General features: G+C 36.2%; 1 protein-coding gene across 1 annotated transcript in view; it reads right to left on the bottom strand.

Annotated features, from left to right (window-relative positions):
* Positions 1 to 20,499, bottom strand: part of Cftr (CF transmembrane conductance regulator) — a 143,196-nt gene that overhangs the window by 78,438 nt on the left and 44,259 nt on the right. The window contains exons 4-10 of the mRNA XM_055612978.1: positions 19,535 to 19,750; positions 15,849 to 15,938; positions 14,845 to 15,008; positions 13,563 to 13,688; positions 10,073 to 10,319; positions 8,238 to 8,330; positions 3,682 to 3,864 (exon numbers count right to left, since the gene is read on the bottom strand). Coding sequence (XP_055468953.1) covers positions 3,682 to 3,864; positions 8,238 to 8,330; positions 10,073 to 10,319; positions 13,563 to 13,688; positions 14,845 to 15,008; positions 15,849 to 15,938; positions 19,535 to 19,750 — 1,119 coding nt within the window. The remainder of the gene's footprint in view (positions 1 to 3,681; positions 3,865 to 8,237; positions 8,331 to 10,072; positions 10,320 to 13,562; positions 13,689 to 14,844; positions 15,009 to 15,848; positions 15,939 to 19,534; positions 19,751 to 20,499) is intronic.

The following is a 20,499-nucleotide window of genomic DNA, read 5'->3' as shown; positions in this document are numbered from 1 at the left end:
TGTGTGTGTGTGTGTGTGTGTGTGTGTGTGTGTGTGTGTGTGTGTGTTGAAAAAATGTGATTATGTGGACACCTGTACCCTTCTGCATGCATTCAGAGGCCAGAGCAGGACACTAGGTGTCTTCTGTGTCTCTTCATATTGCCTTGAGGCAAAGTTTCTCATTGAATCAAAGCTTGTGGTTTCAGCTACACTGGCTGTTAGTAGTTCTTAAGATCCAACTGTCTGGGCCTCTCCATGTAGGATTATAGGGTGCACCCATGTTCATATTAAAAACTTTTAATGTGGAAGCTTGGGATTTGAACTCAGGTTCCTGTGCTTATACAGAAAGTACTCTTTCTGCACCAATTGATAGAAAGAAAAATAGGTAGCAAGAAAAGGAAAAATACTGATTTTTATCAGAGCTTCTTATGAGTGAATGAAAAGTAAAAAATAATGAAGTATGAAGCATACATAGTATAAATGTAGCCAGTAGAACAGACTTTCCTAAAAATTGTAATATAGCTATTCCTTAGTATCCTAAATTGCTTTGATTTTTTTTAAAATCGCTTAACTACATATTTTGGAGAGAATTTTTATAACCAAAGACTAAAGAGCTTCAATACATATCCATATGGTTCTGAAGATACCTATGTAAAATCTCTATAAATATGTCGGGGGCCTTCTGACACCTTGCTGCTCCCTGAATTTTGGCATCTGGCTCGACCGGGCAGGATACAATAGCGCATTCCTGGCTGACCTGGGACTTTCGATAAGATCATTTTCCTGAAATACCTTAAATCCTCCTCTCCCTCAGGGCTTCCTAAGTAACTCTTCTGAGGAACTTTCCAAATTACCATTATTAGCACATCTTGGTGGGCCATCCTGTGATTTCTAGTCACTTAGTAACCCTGCCAAAGGCAATTACATTCCTTCCGCTTCTGCCTATATAGTTGTATGGAAAACTCAAATAAACAGAGACTTTGATCAGAAATACTGTCTTGGTCTTCATCTCTCCTGCCCTTGTCCCCCCCTTTTTATTCCCACTCCCCCATTCAAGATCTCCGTTGACATACCTGCAGGACGGGTCATAAATATAAAAGGGTATAACAAACAAGTAGGAAGACTATTAAATTGAGAGGTATAAAGTTAACTTTGAATATTAATATTTCAGTTATGAAGTCTTATATTGTAGACCTTTTCCCAGTCTCATGATTGGTTTCCTTTCCTACTGTTACAAAGAAAGCAGTCCCTGACAGAATTATCACATACCACAGATCAGAAGGAGACCCAGGTCTTCTGTCTGCACAGCAACTTTCTGTGAGAGACCAGAGCAGTCCCAGAGTACAATTACCTATTCAGCAACTTTTTACAGAAGTGCCTGAGGGTTACTTACCAGAAAGTTCAACAATTCATGATTCCAAAGCTATTTTTACATATATTTCAGGTATTGATCCTAAGTACAGGAAAGACTCGTTTTAAAAATCCTGTGGTAACATAAATAATACTCTCTCATCAGATAGCTTGCTTCAAGTCACCTGTGACTCCTACAGTCTCAGCTACTCAGACTCCTGTGGTATCATTTTTTTAAATAAATTTATTTATTTTTATTTTCTGTACATTGGTGTTTGCTTGCATTGGTGAGGAGGTCATATTCCCTGGAACAGGAGATACAGACAGTTGTGAGCTGCCATGTGGGTGCTGGGAATTGAACCCGGGTCCTCTGGAAGAGCAGCCAGTGCTCTTAACCACTGAGCCATCTCTCCAGCCCCTCATTTTTTTTTAATACTAAACATTTCTACTAATTCCATATCAAAAAATTATTAAAAATAACACTTGATAAGCAAGGGTTTTTTTTTTTTTAAGATGAAAATATAAAACTGCAGCTACTTTATTTAAAAGGCTCATGTCACATACAGGAAAACAATTGGAGAGAAAAATAAGTAAAATATACAGTTATTAGAAAATTTCTGTGGTATTTTATTTTCAAACTTTCAGACAAAACTCTTCAAAATTCAGATTTTTCTATTTAAGATACTAATTTAAAATTGAACAAATTTCCTTTCAGGATCTTTAATTTTCATTTTTTATTTTATAACAACTTAACTTCCTTTTTTTCCTCCCTCTAATTTTTCCTCCCTCCCTTTCACACTCATTCCTTACTCTTATGTCCTGAAATAGATTTTAGAGATTAATAAATATATTTTTGTATTACTAAAGGGTACTCTAAAATGGCCCTATGACTGCAACCAGGATATGTTTTATAGATCTCCTCCGCACGTATTTGCTGCACAACATCACGAGGCTTGTCAGGTCAAATTTCATTTCTCTGATCCTTTAATGTGTTATCTCGGTAACTACTCGAAAACAAGTATCCACCATTGTCTGCATGGCAAATCATATCTGAAACATCAAGATAAAGCCTCTTGGCAGTGAAATTAGATCTTTGGGCAGGTTTCCCCTCTAGACTATTAGATTTTGTCAGATGTCTCTCCAAAGGCCATAAATTTATATAAGCATTATATAGATAGTTTTTGAGAACTGGGTGGGGAGTAGAACAGCCACCGAATAAATTAACATTTAAAAAATCTTTCACTTGATATATTTTTATAATATTCAACAAGTAAGACTGTGTTCATTCAACAAAAATCCATAAAGAGAAGTCAAATATATAGAGAGAATGGTCAAATCTAAGTCATGATTTTCTTGACATCTCTGAAAATCTGTAGCAAATAATGGGTTAAAGGTAGTTTTTTGTTTTGTTTTGTTTTGTTTTGTTTTTAACCAATAGTTATTGAAAGTCCTCTCTCTATATACGGTACAACAGTGGCATCCTTTGGATAACCAACATCTTCCTAACTGAACCCAAAGTCAACTTATTAACAGTGTTGAATTCATACCTATTAATCTAGTAATGCAAACCTAACTAACTACCTGTAGCTAGTGAGGTCATGGCCTTAGAAGAAAACCTACTGCTGCCATGTTTATGATTTCTCTCTGGGTTCTAAATCCTTATACTCACAGGTCAGTGTAGCTCTCGCCTCCTTCATCAAAGTCACATGTTTTACAATAGATGGAAACTATTGCAGAGATTCACAAGTAGTCAGAATGCAGAGAAAAACTGAATCATCATGGAGCAGCCAACCCTAACTGATATATCTACACTGTAACCTCTGAACTCAAGGCTCAGGGCAAATTGTGGAAGAAGAGGCTGAAAGGTCAGAAGAGCCAGAGAACAGGGATACCTACTTCTAAATGGAGCTTCTAGACATAAACTTCTACACCTATGAAATATCCAAAATACTGTTACCTAAACAATTCCTATCTGATGACATCACCGGTTGAAATGACAATATAGATGAGGGAAATCTCATAAAGTTCCATCCCCTAGATGAAAAACTACAGGTAAACAAAAGATGTTGAGAGGGATAATCAACTTTCTCCAAAAATGAGCCCCTCAGATAGGTTATCCAAGCTCAAGTGATCAGCTCTAAATACATGTGCATATAAAAAACACAAAATGGATCCAGTGTATTATATATAATTTTAATAATAAATAGAACAGAGGTCATTAATTTGAATGTGAGTGAGGAGGGGAAAGAGTCAGAACATAGAAGGAGTAAGAGATGGAGGAAAAGAATGGAAATTATATAAATCCAGTAGTCATGCATGAATTTCTTGAAAAAAAAATTAAAGAGAATTTACCTTTCCTGCTCCAGTAGATCCAGTAACAGCCAACATCTCTCCTTTCTCTATGGTAAAACTGATGCTTCTCAACACAGGATTTTTCAGAAGACAGAGATTACCAACACAGAGGTAGCCACCACTATTGGAAAGTTTTCTGTCGTCATTGTTTAGCTGTACTCTCTCCAATAATTCCCCAAGTCCCTATTTGGACACATCAAAAATAAAATAGTTTCAGATATTTCCTTTTTTCTTATTAATTTCTTTATTTATTACACTACATCCTGATTGTAGGCCCCGCCCTCCTCTCCTCCTGATCCCATCCCCCTACCCTCTTCCTCCATTTCCTCCTTTCCTTCTCCTCAGAAAAGGGATCCTCCCTCCGTACCAACCCACCCCAACAGATCAAGTCACATCAAAACTAAGCACAACTTCTTCCACTGAAGCAGACAAGGCAGTCCCACCAAGGGGAAGTGATCCAAAAGCAGGCAACTGTGACCATATCAGGGATAGCCCAGGTCCAATTGCTAGGCAATATACAGCAAGCTGATAGCCAACATCAAATTTAATGGAGAGAAGCTCAAAGCAATCCCACTAAAATCAGGGACAAGACAAGGCTGCTCACTCTCTCCATATCTATTCAACATAGTAATTGAAGTCCTAGGAGTACCATAAAACAACTAAAGAAGATTAAGGGGATACAAATTGGAAAGGAAGAGGACAAAGTATCTCTATTCACAGATGATATTGTAGTATACATGAGTGACCCCCAAAATTCTACCAGAGAACTCCTACAAATGATAAACATCTTCAGCAAAAGGGCTGAATACAAAATTAACTCAAAAAAAAAGTCAGTATCCCTCCTGTATACAAAAGATAAATGGTCTGAGAAAGAAACTAGAGAAACAACACCATTTATAGTAACTACAACTAATATAAAGAATCTTGGTGTAATTTTAACCAAGCAAGTGAAAGACCTATATGAGAAGAACTTCAGCCTCTGTAAAAGAAACTGAAGAAGATATCAGAAGATGGCTAGACCTCCGATGTCAATGGATCAGTAGGATTAAGATATTAAAAATGGCCACCTTACCAAAAGCAATCTACAGAATCAATGCACTTCCCATCAAAATGTCAACACAATTCTTTACAGATATTTTCAATAAATAACTATGTACAATAATCTTAAGAAACACATGGTACAGGACCCACTAGAATAAATGTATTATTAAATTAATTTTAGAATATATAATTATAAAATACATGGTTCTAGAGAGCATGGTTCAAAATATTTGAGAAATAGCTATATATAATGAGAACACAATTTCCTTTTATCAGACTTTTGCTTCATATTATTAAATGCTAAAGTGTGTATGCATGTGTGTGCGTGTGTACCAGGATTATAGGAAAGAAGAGTATAACCTTTTTCCTACAGACTTTCCTACAGACATAATCATTAATGTTCAGCATATTTGAGGCTAGTATTATAATCTTCCTCTTTTAAAACTGTAGACACTGACTCAGAATGATAAATGATCAGTCACAAATAAGTAGTTTACAAAATTATGAACCATGCAAATTTAACTTTTTGTTTTGTCACACTGGTAGTTCCTCTCAACTCTCATCACAGAAGCTTCTTTCTTCATTGTGAAAAAAGGAAGGAAGGAAAGAAAGGAAAAAGGAGAAAGAAAGGAAAGAAAGAAAAAAAGGAAGGATGAGCAATCTGGGAAACCCAATCAAATAGATTCAACCCATAAAAACTACAGCATTAGAGAATGAATAAATACTAAATTATAGTGTGTGAGGATCCACAGTTAAAAATAATACCAAGTCTTAAGGGAGTATTGAGCAGAGCAACTGATTTAACATTTACCAATTAAGTCATGTTCATGTTGGCTCCAATGTATTTAAGTGGGATTTCACAAGACCAAGAAATAGTTACAGGTGGTTGAGGAAGATGAAGCTTAATATGCACAATGAGTAGGACATAAATCTAGTAATGTCTCAGATCACTGACAATAATTGTTACATGTCATTCATATTTGTCATTGCAGAGGTACTTATTTCAGAAAATACTATATTAATATTTAGAATATATAAGAGAGCAAAGGAAAATAAAGGTCACTTATGGCTGTACTATAGAAAATGTAATCACATTTAACATTTTAGTTGGACTCCCACCTTTTCTTTGTTTTCATTTTGTGTTTTGTTTTCTATTTTTTCCAGACAGGGTCTCTCTGTGTAGACCTGGCTGTCCTGGAACTCACTCTGTAGGCAGGCCTTGAACACAGGAATCTGCCAGCCTCTACCTCCTGCTGTGATTGAATGCAACCCATTATTGCTCAGCAATACCTCCTTTCTTTAACATAGGTAAGTGGATAATCTTTCTTTTTCTCTCTTTTTTTTCTCCCTTCCTTTCTATCCATCTATCTATATTATTGTTACAACTTTCATGAAAATTGTAAAGTGTGTTCTGTTTATTCTTAATATTTATTTACAAATATTTTTATATTCATTAAGTACTATTAATTTTAATTACATTTAATTTAATTTAATTATATGGTTATAATATACAAACTCTAGAAACTTTTTACTGGATGGTTTAGCTTTAAGTTTAATCAATAACATTGTGATAGAAATACAGAAGGACATAGTTTTTGTTGTTATTTAAGAGATACTCCTGTGTAAGTGGATCAAATAATATGTAAAATTTCTCCAGCCATGGATGGAAAGTGTTGAGGGCAATAATGGGAAATAATTTTGTAGACATTGAAACAACACTTTTCCCCTCCTCTTTCTCATTTTCCTCCTCCTCATACCTTTATTGTTTTTTTTTCTTTTGTCCTAGAACTGAACCTAGGACATTATCCATGTGAGGTGAGTAGTGTGCCACTGAGTTATGCCTCTACTCCTTTATTTGTACCCTTAAATAAGTACCAATGTGCAGTATGGTAACTGAAAATGGCTCTGGGGTCTGAAAAAACAAGGCTGACATAGCTCTTGCCCTAGCTATTTGAGTAACCTCCTTACTTTAAAGGCCTTACCTCAACTGCCTAATATGTAAATATAAATTTTATCTAATCAAAGTTTGGTGTGTAACTCATCCCAGACTTGCCTGTCAGCTGTTGCCATCATTGGGAATGGAGAATATGCTAGAACAAGCAGGCCAAAGCCTGAGGAGTGATGAATATGAAGTGTATGAGGAACATACGAATATTTGGAATCACATCTATGAAATTCAGGATTGAAAATCTGTACACCTAAAGAAACTAATCAAGAGGGAGGACTCTTGCTAAAATGCTCAATTCCTATCCAGAAAGGCAAAGAGGCTGTACATCAGAAGAAGGAGAAAAGAGGGAACAAGTCAGGAGCCTGACACAGAGGACCTCTGAAAAGTTCTGCCCTGCAGACTATCAATATAGATACTGAGACTTATGGGCAACCTTTGGGCAGAGTGCAGGGAATCTTATGAAAGAAGTGGGAAACAGTAAGATCTGGAGAGGACAGGAACTCCATAAGGAGAGCAACAGAAACAAAAAATCTGAGCACAGGGGTCTTTCCTGAGACTGCTATTCCAACCAAGGACTATGCATGAAGATAACCTAAGACCCCTGCACAGATGTAGCCCATGGCAGTTCAGTATCCAAGTGGGTTCCACTGTAATAGGAACAGGGACTGTCTCTGACATGAACTGATTGGCCTGCCCTTTAATTACCTCCCCCTGAGGGGGAAGCAGCATTACCAGGCCACAGAAGAAGAGAATGCAGCCAGTCCTGATGAGACCTAATTGACTAGGATCAGAAGGAAGGAAAAGAAGTCCTCCCCTATCAGTGGACTTGGGGAGGGGCATGCATGCAAAGGGTGAAGGAAGGGAGGGATTGGGATGGGAGGAGGGAGAGAACCACAGGGGGGATACAAAGTGAATAATGTGTAATAAAGAAAAAAAAATAATAAAACAGTAAATTAAAAAAAAAAAAGAAAATAGGACTAGAGATTTGCGATTGCATGTCATCAGCTCACTGATAAGCCTGGATGAGGCTATCCACACCACAGACAGTAAACTGCTGGAAGTTGCTCATGGGAACTCAATGGCTCATCAATGCTGAGTGACAGGCAGTGAAGACTTAGAAGTCATAATCAGAAAAGTTAATCTTCACTGAGGAACCATTACACGCAATGTCCACTAATGAACAGTCCATGGAAATCATCTTAGTAGGAAAATAATGTCTTCATTTAACAGATGAGGACACTTGAGGCTTGACAAGTTGAATATAATGTGATTGAGATTACATGGAAAGTGAATTGCAGAGACAAGTTTTAAACCAAGTATCTAAGATATCATCTTGGCCTTTTATATGAAATCAATTATATGACTTTAAAAAAATAGAGGCTTTCTGTTGCATTTAATGATCCAGGTTCCCCACTTTTTACTTTATAAAATAGAACAGCCTAATCCTTATAGCTCAGTTACAGTATCATTCAAGTCTTATATTTTATTGAGCAGAAATTTAGAAGTATGAAAAGGTCTAAATTGTTTTTATATTTAAAAAATACACAATGTTTAAAATTTTTCACACCTCATCCCAGAATGCTGTTACATTCTCCATCATCACACCTGTGGTCATTAAATTATACTCCAGCACCTTATATTCTTCATTCTCCAGGAAATCCTAGTTAAGAAAGAGAGCAAAAACTTTCAATCATAGAATCAGAATAGCAAAATGGTATTGTTATGTCTTCTTACACTCTAACATTCCAGTGTCGTGTAAAGATTTTAACAACTAAATTTGAAATTATTTCTTAATAACTTTACAATTGTCCTAAAGTCAATGTACCAAATAGTAGGATTCATCATAGTCTAAATATTCTTTAAATATATTAGTTTGTGAAACTGGTTTATACATTAGCTATTAGTGCAGTTGCTTTTTTCTTATACGGTTAAACAGAAAATTAATTTCTAATGAAACCCCAATGATTACTTATTCATGTCTCATTTCATGAATATATACAACATCACTGTCATCACGTCTCAAGCTGCGAGTGTATGGATTTCCTGGAACTACTTTTCAGTATTCTGAGAAAGGCCTCCATCAGAGATGCCAAACCACATTCTTCCTAGGGAAAGTGTGCCCCATAAGTCTTCACAGGTCCCTGTGGGCCTCTTTTCTTTCTTTCATCCTCCCTTTCTCTCTTTCCCTGTGTTGGTTTGTCTCATTCATTTCCATTTTTTTCTGATGTTTCTGTGTTACTGTTCAGTGATATTCTCATTTCTCCTCTTATCTCTCTGCCCCTTCTCCCTCTTTCTTCTCTCATCCCTCTACCCTGCTACAATGATGTCAACAGAGAAGATTAATCACAGAACCACTATGATGCTAGCTTCACTAACTCCTTTGTCTTGTTACACAAGTCAAGTTCATTTCATCTCGGGGATGATACAGGTAAGTAAAAGGGCTGGAAAGATTGTGATAAGATGGACTGGATAGGCACTATTAAGCAGTAGCTGCTTAATTCGGGGACCCAAATTACTAGATAATCTCAATTCTTCAGAAGACACTCAACACACGTATGTGTATACATTTCTGCTAATGCACAGGGGTACAAATGGTACTCTCTACTTCTGATCATTATTACCAACTAATTCAAAATCATCAAAGGCCAAATAAAACAAATAGAAAAGCTAAAATTACAAGCTGTTCACCATTGCAACACCAGACCTAGCTAAATAATGGAAACAGCCTACTCTCCATCCCACATCTTATTTGTCATAATGATTTACTTCCTGTGATAAATACTTCAACAGATATGTTAAAGGGTAATGAGACATTTTTCACAATTTATTCAGTTTGCTGTGAATAAACAACTACTACTTATCACCTCAAAACTCTACGATGTTTTTGCTACCATCAGCTACTTCGGTATCCTGGAGTTGCACAGTAATTATGTGTCATAAATTGTTATTTGCATCCATCAGACTGTCCAGAGAAATGCTAGAGAAGTTTAAGTTGGGCACTCCAAGGTTAGGTGGAACATTTTATAACTTCCTGCTGAAGTTTCTTTTTCTTTTTTCTCTTCTATTTTCTTTCTCTCTCTCTCTCTCTCTCTCTCTCTCTCTCTCTCTCTCTCTCTTTGCATATTTACAAGCTGCCTGGAACTGATCTATTCACTGGCTACTTGGGTGGAACTTCCAAGATTATAACAATTATTTTAAATTCCTTTGGCCTACAAAATCTTATAGGATTTTATTTCATTAGACTTTCACTGTAAGGGCTCTTGAGTCCATGTATGAATATGAAGAAGGGAAATCTTATCTAATGAATCCAAAATCAAGAAATTCATCTTAAGAGATTTTTTTCCACTGTACAAATTCTAAAATATTTCAAGAATCATATAGGGATGTAGTCGTGAAAGTTACCTGTACTTTTCTTATCATTCCAATAGAATCGTACCATGTCTGCACAGCAGTGGGGAACTGTCGGGTGACTGACATTCGCAGGACAATACAGAATGAAATGGTTGTGAATATTTTTCGGAGGACGATTCCGTGGAAGACTGTATAAGGGAGCACAGATAAAAAGACTAGAAAGAACCCTGAAAAGAAGAAGGCGTAGCTCGTCAAGAACCGCAAACAGGCCGCCTTCTGGGTCAGTTTGAGTTCCGCCCTGTGGAAATAGGAGAAGATGTGATGTATTACTTCCTTTTCAAATATGTGTGTCTTAGAATATAAAATCTGAACAGTCTAAGTTTGGGCAAGTTATAAAACCTCTCTTGGCCTCGATTAGCTTATATGATTGTTAATGAATACAGCATATATCTATACAGAATACTTAACATTGCTGTAAAACAATTAAGAATGCCAATTATATCGTAATTGAATTTTTATTATATTATTAAAATTAATTTAAATGGTATTATCTAGATAGATTTTTATTTCATATTATTTTTATATCTTTAGTAACTTCATCATTATGTGAAATGATGTGTGAAGGAAAAACAATGTTACAAGTTTTATGAATGAAATGATAATTTTGTGATTATCCATCAGATTCTTAATATTTCTGAGATTCTAGCTTGGCTTTAAAAAGCATAGACAATGGTACACACACACACACACATATACATATATATTTTTTTATATATATAAAAGAAGAGAGGTTCTCAGGTGTTAGCACGGATACAGGGCACCTGAGAAAGGTGCTGCTCCTGGGCATCCTCTTCTACAAGCCACATCTGCAGATGCTGGCATGCTGCACTTACTTCCAAGAAGCTACTCTGTAGTCAAAAAAGCTAAGTAATTTGGTTGCAGGGAGTTCTTCAAAGCCCAGGGAGTAGTTACTCCCTCCTCTCTCTCATTTCAGCATAATTATAGTGGCCATGCCTCACTAGAATTGCAATCCTTTATTCTGAACTCAAACTGTGAACTATTTCTCTTTTTATAACACAAACAGGAAAGGGTTAAATGCTTTTAATGGGCAGAAAGCAAGAAGCACAGAAGATAGTGACAAGCTGAAGGTGATTGCCCTTAACCTCAGGCCCAGTCTTCCATGAGTCATAAGACCACAAGTCACACGTGATCCTCCCCAACCATTCTTGTGTAGGCAAGGACCAACAGTAACACAAAATGAAGTCTCTGTCTAAAAGGAGAAATAGCTGGGCATTTGGCATGCAGAAACTACACTTCCACACACCTCTGATCCACAGAAACAACTGGCAAGTAGTTGAACTAAAAGGAAATCTTAAGTCCTCAAAGAAAAAAACATAATACTGAGCTCACTGACAGAGGTTATGTGTGACCTATATTGTGATCAGCCTAAGGAGTTGCAGTCTTTTATCTCTCAGTAAATTTGTACTGAAGACAGACTTGTGTTAGTGTTCTGCCTATTTTACCTATGTCTGAGGAAAGTTACTCTTCCTTCTCTAAGTAAATGTGATTCCATCACTAAAGAAAACATAATACTTCTCTTGTAGAAATATGGTTAAGCTTAGATGACAACATAGCAGATCTAAAAGGGCAATGTGTAGCCCTCCTTCCCTTTTTTCTTAGAGATAAAAAATACATTGATGAGGTTTTTATAATGTTAGCAAAGTGTCAAAATTATTCAAATGCATTAGAAACAGCTGAGAAAAGTTGGAAAGAGAAGTCACATAGGAAAATGAATAATGGATCCAAGAACACTTAGCAGAATCATCTAGAAACCATTATAAAATCCCTAATATTTTATGAGTCATAAAAATTTTCTATCAGTTTTTTATTAAAAAACAATGATGGCTTTATTGCTCAAAAGCAATAAAAGGCAGATTTTTTTTCAAGGAGATCTGCATAGCTGTTGGCCCAGGCTGAGGTAAATGCCCTTCTGAAGAGCACCCTGTCAGTCTCTTCTAGAACAATGTGTTTGCTCTACTGAGTACAGCAATTCTTACTTTCCCTTTTACGTCAACACTCTCCAGCTTTTTCAGGTAACAATTTCATGCTGTATCAAACCGGTTGCAACCAGATGAATGCTATCAGAATTAGCCAACCCGAAATGCAGAATAGGAAAGAGATTTCATCATGTGACAAAAAGAGGGGTAGAATACCAATGTTAAAAAAAAAAAAAAAAAAAAAAAAAAAGTAGTCCACCACAGGAATGACCTGCCGTGAGCTTATTGTGAAGCCTGAGGAAACTGGATCCTCTGATAACCTCATAAGCCCTGCCATGACTGTGTGTACAGGCAGGGTGTGGTGGAGCACTCAACTTGTTAATGTGGAAAACAACTTTTATCAACTGAACAAGTCTCCCAACATCTTTAAGGATGTTTCTGGGAAGAAAATGCAGTTTCTTTCCTGGTTTTACCTTGAAAGGCATGACAATAACAGGTGACCAATAATGTTTGGCAAATAAATACTCTTTTGTTTTTTCTATTTACATGGCAAAGGACTTAGCATTTCAGCATTTCCATTGTTGTTCCAATCACACACCTGTGGCTCAGGTACCATTGTCTACAGGCCTCTACCAGCCCAAAAATGAAACAGCCCAAATTCACACCATTGCAAAGAGCACTCTGTGGATTACTCAAACGCCCTATTTCTCTATATTAATAGTATCCTAGAGGATACATACGCCTTCAGAAGTCTAAAACATTTCCTTGATTGTAGAAACTAAAGAAAAATAATTACATGGCTACAGCAATGATCATTTTTCTTACCCAAAATTATCTCAGTAATTACATATCAGTCTGTGATGTACTTTTTTATTTGCCAGATATATCTTCACTAATCTGTAAACAGTTATCTGACATGAAAGAAGACAAGACCCATACTCCTGTGAGCAATTTACTGGAGCAACACGAAGGAAAGTTTCCTTTGTCACTATTCCTAAAGTTCAGATAACAGGAATGAATTGTCCAAATGTGGCTGTCTCCCATGTCTTATAACTCATGTTTTACAGTACAGTGTCATCCTGTATCTCCTGTTTCTCTCAACTACATATTTTAGCACTTCCATTTATAGTTTAAACTATCCTCCAGCCTCTTCAGCTTTGTTTTAGTCAAAATAAGGGTATTAAACAACTATGAACTATTATAGGAGAACCATTAATAAGGGGTAAATATTCTTTGAATCAACTATGTAAAACCATAAGTGAGGGCCAGGCATGGTGGCACATGCTCTTAAGTTCTAAGCCAGCCTGATCTATGTACTGAGTTTTATGCTAGCCAAGGACACATAAGGAGGGCCTGTCTCGAAAACCAAGCAAAACATTAACTGATCAAAATAATTTTATGCAACTGATGTATAAACTGTGGTGTAACTCAGGACACATGCTTGATTTTTAGAAAGTTCAAAGACTAGTTGGAAATCCACCTGGATAGTCATTTTTAAATGTTAAATATAAATTTGGATCAATATTACAATTACATCAACTTACTGTCTCAGGTTTTCAATTATTTTTTCCATTGCTGACTCCCAACAATGTACCTTAACAGAATAAATATTATCAATAATTTCTGATGTGATCACAAGTCTTTCATTGATCTTTGCAGCTCTTTGATCTCTGTAAACAAATCAATTGATCAAACAGTCAATAACAGAAACAAGCCAAATTACCTACCAATAACTACTCAAATTTTAAAGGAAATCCATATTTCTTTTATTACATAGATAAACATTTTGTTATTAAGCAGATGATAACAAAAGAAATTCTAGCCAGGTGGTGGTGCTGCACTCCTTTAATCCTAGAGGAGGTAGAGGCAGAGAGAGCTCTGAGTTTGAGGCCCCTTGGTCTACAGGGGGAGTTTCAAGACAGCCAGGGCAACACAGAGAAACCCTGTCTCAAAAGCAAACAAAAGTAATTCTACCATCCAGTAGATGCCTCCTAAGTGTCAGACATCCACTGTTGGATACATTTTAGACAATGTCCCTAATTCAGTCCTTATCAAAGTCTCAAAGAGATGATTATCTCCATTTTGTGAAGCAAATGAAAAATATTTTAAAAAGCTTAAAGACCTATTTGACTCCCCAGAATTATAGCTTTCTGCCATAGTCAGGCTGACAAACTCTACACATTCTCTCTTAAGAACATCACATAACTCATAGCATTAATTCCTTCTGTAGTAAAAGTAATAAAAAACTTTGATACAATCACCTACAATATGGAGTATAAAAAGCCAACACTTCCATATAAAATTTAGGCATTCCTTCCAGTTTATATAAATACTATACCCATTTTACGTGAATTAAAAAAAAAATGTACTGAACTTTAAAACATTTACAAAGAAATTCTGTAGACAAACATGGAAAAAAATACCCATTTGTTATAGGAAGTATTGTTTACACCTTTAAAATAATCTCTTTATGAGGAATATCCACTGTGATGCCTCCCTTGGGATCTTGTCCCCCTAACTGAGTTGTTTTGTCTGGCCTCAGTGGGAGAAGTGGGAGAGGATGCACCTAGTCCTAGTGCAACTTAATGTGCCAGGCCAGTCGGTACCCATGGCAGACCTCCCAATTCTCTGAGAAGGAAGGGGGAGAATGCGTTTTTGTGTACAGGGGTGACTAGGAAAAGAGGAGGAGGGCTGCAATCAGGATGCAAAGCGAATAAATACAAAAATTAAATAATAATGAAAAGAATGTCTCTGGTGCTACTGCCTGGTTTTCTTGTCAGGGCATAAGAAGGTCAAATTCCTTCGAGCTGTAACGAAGATCACTACCTGTACTTCATCATCATCTTCCCTAAGACGGCTTGAAGAAAGACCAGGACTACCAACAAAGCAAGGCCGCAGAAGGCGGAGACCTGTAACAAGTCCCAAAGAAGCCCCATCAGAAGAGCCACTTGTAAAGGAGCAATCCATACAAAATGGGCCAAGGCAAGTCCCTGAAAAATAAGAGCACAGAGAAAATCAAGTGGCATGGTGTACTCCACCCTAAAAGCAAGCAGAGAAACACAGAGACACGTGTGGAAGAAAATGAGCACTGAGGATCTGTCCAATCAAGGAATTCATGGAGCTGAGCACATTAAAACTCACATGGAAGCAGATCTACGGAACCTAATCAGTGCATACACCAGGTTGCCCAAGCTAAAAATTTCAAATCGTGGCATTTCAAACTATGTTTTTATTCAGTAGGATTGATGTCTTCATCTTAGGAATTGTGCCCAGATTTGAATTTAAAACGCTAGTGGCCTCACATAGAACATATGAGAACAGGGATTTTCCCCAGAGGCTCAGTATACGCACACACACACGCATGCACACCTCTACAGGTCAACATCTGGTACCCAATTCATCAGTAATTTACTTAACACTTGCTATGCTAAGTGTTAAATAGGAAATGCAAAGGTAAAACACAGTATCTATCCTCCAGGATATTGCATTTACTTGTGACATAAGAGCACAGAACAAGAACTGCTCAGAGTATCATATTTAGCCAAAGTAAACAATTTAAGGTATTACATTAAACAGAAGCAAAGACTGATGAGGATTAGTTGAAAAACCTTGTTAAGAGCAAGCTGAGGTATGACTGAGTTGGACATTTTTACCTGACCTCAGAATGGTGCTCTGCTACACAATTTAGCTTTCCCCAGTTTCCTCCAATAGCCAAACCAGGGATGGATGGAATAACAGATAGCATTGTTATCTGACACAGGATAAACCTTCCTTTAGGGTTGTTTGATTTCTAATAAAATGCATAAAACATTTAATCAGTGGGTACATACTTCATCAAATTTGTTCAGGTTGTTGGAAAGAAGACTAACAAGTTGTCCAATACTTATTTTATCAAGAACACGGCTTGACAGCTTTAAAGTCTAAAAGAAAAATTGGAAGTTAGGTGATGTCAATAAACAAAAATAAAATGTATTCATAAGTAACACATTAGTAAGGTAAAGGATGTGACTGCATATATCTTAACTGGAGGGGACGAGCCTTGTTTCATATATGTTTCATTCTGTAACCCTAGTTAAGAGTCTCAGGATGGGGAGGTCTTTAGCCACTGTGGAGATCCAAGTAACTGTTGTTATCAAGCTACCTTCTCACTACTCAGGTTTATACAATAGATTAGAGTTTGCACCCAGCCATTGTCAGAAAAGCTTTTTAGTACAGTGGGTGGTGGTGACTGCAGAAACCTGTAACACCAAAGTGTGCCAAATCAGTGATGGCAGGATGTCATAAATAAGATGGCTGTATTAGTCCCCAATGCCTCAGAGGACATGGCAGAAGAGAGGGCCTAAAGAACATACAAGCTGAGCTTGGAAAAGGCTTACAGGAGACAGATGTCTTCTCCACAGGACATGCCAGCTGCAAGCATGAACTCCTTAGAGCTGAAGTTATCTGTACATGGAACACTTTAGGATGTACAGGGGCAGGCTCACGAGAGGGATTATCATCATCTTTTCTCACTGGTGTAATGCGTACAAGCTGCCTTCGTTCTAGTAAATAACTTTCCACCACCTATGTTCTATTAAACTCAGCGGGCCAGACATAAAGAGACATGGAAGCAGGTGGGCACTGGCAACAATGAGGTCCAGAGGGAGAAGACAGGGAGGGACAGAAACTGAAGATAAAGATGACTAAAATTAATTATATGTGTATAGGAAAATGTCAAATAATGAAGATTATTTATAAATTTAGATATAAAAATGGGATCTAAAGCGGTGAATCCTGCTCTTATTTGTTCATAAATTCCCTTACTAATTCTTCATAATAAAATTATTGTTAAGTTCAATCAAAGTATGTTATGAATAATTGAATCAATATTTTTATGTTAACAAAACAAAGTCTTCAAACCTTACAAAAAACATAAAAGATCATTAATTAAAAAATTTACTTACTTACATATAAATTAATGATTTAACATTATTACATAAATTATGACCTTGAAAGAGAGTAATCCTTTGCCTATGAAATTTAATAATTTATTTGCTGTTAGATGGCTTTGGCAGCAAAGCACCCATTTATTATTTGTTTCACATATTTGTTGGTTATTTAATAGATGTAAACCATTGTCCTGTAACCTAGAAAATATATATATGATAAATTAGTTAAGGAAAGCAGAATGTAGAGTGGGCTCATTCTTTGGATTAAACAATATGAAAGATTTTATAGAGATAGGGCTAAAATAACGGATAAATTACAGACAAGCAAAGATGAACAAGGAATCAGGGTAGTTACAAAATATGATTAGAGCAATGAGAGGAGAGGAAGAACTTAGTGAGGTAGATTCCATGTGTCTTAGGAGGAGTTTCAGTTTCAGGTGAAGTTACACACAGGCTAAACCAAGGAGCCGCAGGCATAACATGTAGTAAACTCTCTATTTTGATGATCTTCAGAGTCATGGGCAAAGTTCAGTTTGTATTCATTATTTTGAGTACAATGTGTTATGGTTTCAGAATTTTAAAGACAGTGATTTTTTTCTACTATAAAATTTGAAATATTGTGGGAAGGAAGGATCCTGCATGTCCTTGCCATGAGCCTGAAACAGGATGGACATGGCGAAGGATATGACACATGGAAAGAACAAAGATAAATTAGGGACCAAACTAGAGCAATGTGACAATGTACTTAAACTTCTTGGTGATAAGCCAATCTAGGGAAGTTAAATGTGGTTTGCAAGATATCTTAAATGATCAGCAATCATAGGTAGCTGATGTTAGATGTGTGTATATATACATGTATAGGCACACATATCATATATATATATACACATATACATATACAACAGCTTCAAACTTTTCATTAATGTATCTAAAATCATTTAGCACATTTATTATTAGATTTGTGGTAAATTTTATATAAGGACTTGTCTACAAATTAACAATGCTCCTTATTTTACTTCATATCTCCTTTGGCTCAGTACTGTATTTCTTCCATACTTTTTTTTTCTAATGACCAGAAACCCCTTTACAAGATGGTGAGTAATCTATTTTGAAGTTTTGAAGTAACTTTTATAAAATACTCTTCCTTTATAGGTTTTAGTTTCCTTTAAAGGAGATAATAGCACCCACAGTAAAGAGCTATAAGGCAGATCAAATTAGACCACATTTAAATCATTTATTACTGCAATATATGTTTAGTTATTATAATTATAATAAATACTTCTTAATAAATATTTATTAAAGTAAATTCAATTTTCTTTGACAACTAGTTCTATAGAGTCTCCATTCCAAATGATCTCTAAAAAGTTTTGTTGATTTATCATCATGTTTCCCTGGGACTTATGAATTGATGAGTTGCAGCTCAAGAGAGTCAGTTAAGCTTCTGACTCCATTTTGTTCTTCTCTGCCTCCATAAAAACCTTTTTGAATAATAAAGTATGGCCATCAAGATTTTATAACACAATTGACCTTCAGTATGTACCATAGTGGTATTATGGATTACTTGTTATAGGTCAATTTCAGATCCATAGTCCTCATAAGCCAAGTATATAAAGTATGTTACTGAAGAAGAAAAAAAGCAGCAAAGAATAAAAGAATAAATATATTGATAACTTGGTAGAGTAAAGCAGTCACATACACAGATTGGTGAAAGCACATGCCATTGAAATGACTTGGAATTTTGTCAGAATTTCAGGCGACACTTAGTTTGCTAAAAGTTCCTTTGAATTTATTTAAATCCTTCCTAGACAATTTAGGCTCTGGTCTAGCAAACACATACAGAAAAGCAAAGTAAGTGCTCACGATCTCAACGTACATGCTAATTCAAAAAACATTATCAAGTTACAGGACTCACTGAATGACAGAAATCCAACTCAAAGTAAGAGTGTGCATGAGTATTACCACTGCGCCACAGTCACCACCCGGGGCAGCTGGGTCAGGTAGAAATGTATTGCTTAGGTCATCATTAACAAGAATATATTAAATTATTGTTAGTAAGTATAAAGGAAGATAGCATTTTATTGTAAGATGCTATTTTATCAATGACGCTGGTACTACTATTTGCATGTTATTTGAAAAAAAGAGGATTCAAAAATTGATGGTGATTTAGCTTACTGCTACAGCACTTTTCTTTCATGGGTGAAGCCCCAGGAAATTCAAGAAAAAAAAACACAAAACAAAACCACTCAAATTCTTCGCCTAAAATATGATATCAGCAATATCGGTAATTTACAGAAGGTATTTAAAAATTGCCTACTGAATCAGGTTGCGTTACCAAAGAGAGATAACTCAAAACAGTACTTATCCCTACCATGCATCTTCACAGGCACATGAAACTGGAATCAGTGTTCTCACTTATCCTTGTGCAAGCTCACACTCAGGGCATTAAAGACATGCCGTGTAGAATGCTGGGATTGTGCAGGCTGGAAAACCCAGCAAAGAACTTGCCTAACATACATGCAGTCCTGACTTCAATCTCCAGCACTGACGTAATAAAACAAAGCCCATCAAATAACACCAAAAAGTATTACCTTCTTATATATTAAGCTAAACATAGCTACTCTCATCTGCATTCCAATGCGATGGAGGCCAAAAATAGCAGGATGTAGAAGCAGCGTCCTAACAATGAAGAGAAGACATAAGCCTATGCCTAGGTAAATGGCGATGGAGCGTTCCACTTTGTTATCTGGATCATAGGATGCTATGATTCTTCCTAGCAAGAGAGGCTGGACAGCCTTGGTGACTTCCTGCAGAAGGAGAAAAATACAAATTAAATTTCATTTCCTTGCCCTAAAATACCCTTAAAACTTCATTACGAAAATGTTTTATCTTACAGAAGATTTACAGAGAGGTTTAAAATAGTCTATGAAACTTCTGTTGCTGTATTTACTTTGTGTATATTCTGAAGTAAGACTTGGCTATTAGTTTACAGCAAAAGTCAGTTACAGACACCTTTGTGTGAGGTGTTCACTACAACCCAAATCAGTTATTTTAACAAACTTCTACCCTGCCAAATAACTGATGCCATTGATTTACTGTTTGTGGGGTATCTCTGGGCATGTATTTCCAGAAAAGAAACAAAGATTATCAAAACTGATATTACATCTGCATAGAGAGATGTAGGGGACACACATTCAAAATGTGTTTATATTCTTGGTCTCTCTATATAGTAATGTAACTGTGGTATAACAATTATTTAGTTGATTTCAGTACTAATAGAAAAAAAACCTATAAAATTGACTCTCAACTGTGAAAGGTTAAAAAGGAAGTAGCATCACAAAGAACCTTATTTGTACACAGTGATGCAATTTTAAATCATATTAGCTATGGTATATCCCCTATAACTATGCACTTGTTTTTCTTTATAAGACTCAGCAGCCAGACACAACATTGTTTTTAATACTTAACACTTCCAAACCTGAGCAGGAGAGTCAGTTAAGGATAACCTAAAGGAAGTTAAACGGAGGGAACCTAAGCGTACCACTGACGGAATGTG

The sequence above is a fragment of the Psammomys obesus genome, unplaced genomic scaffold, assembly GCF_907164565.1.
Source record: "Psammomys obesus unplaced genomic scaffold, mPsaObe1.curated_primary_1811, whole genome shotgun sequence".
Classification (NCBI taxonomy): Eukaryota; Metazoa; Chordata; class Mammalia; order Rodentia; family Muridae; genus Psammomys; species Psammomys obesus.
Note: the sequence above shows the minus strand (reverse complement) of the source record. Positions and strands in the feature narration are given on the sequence as shown.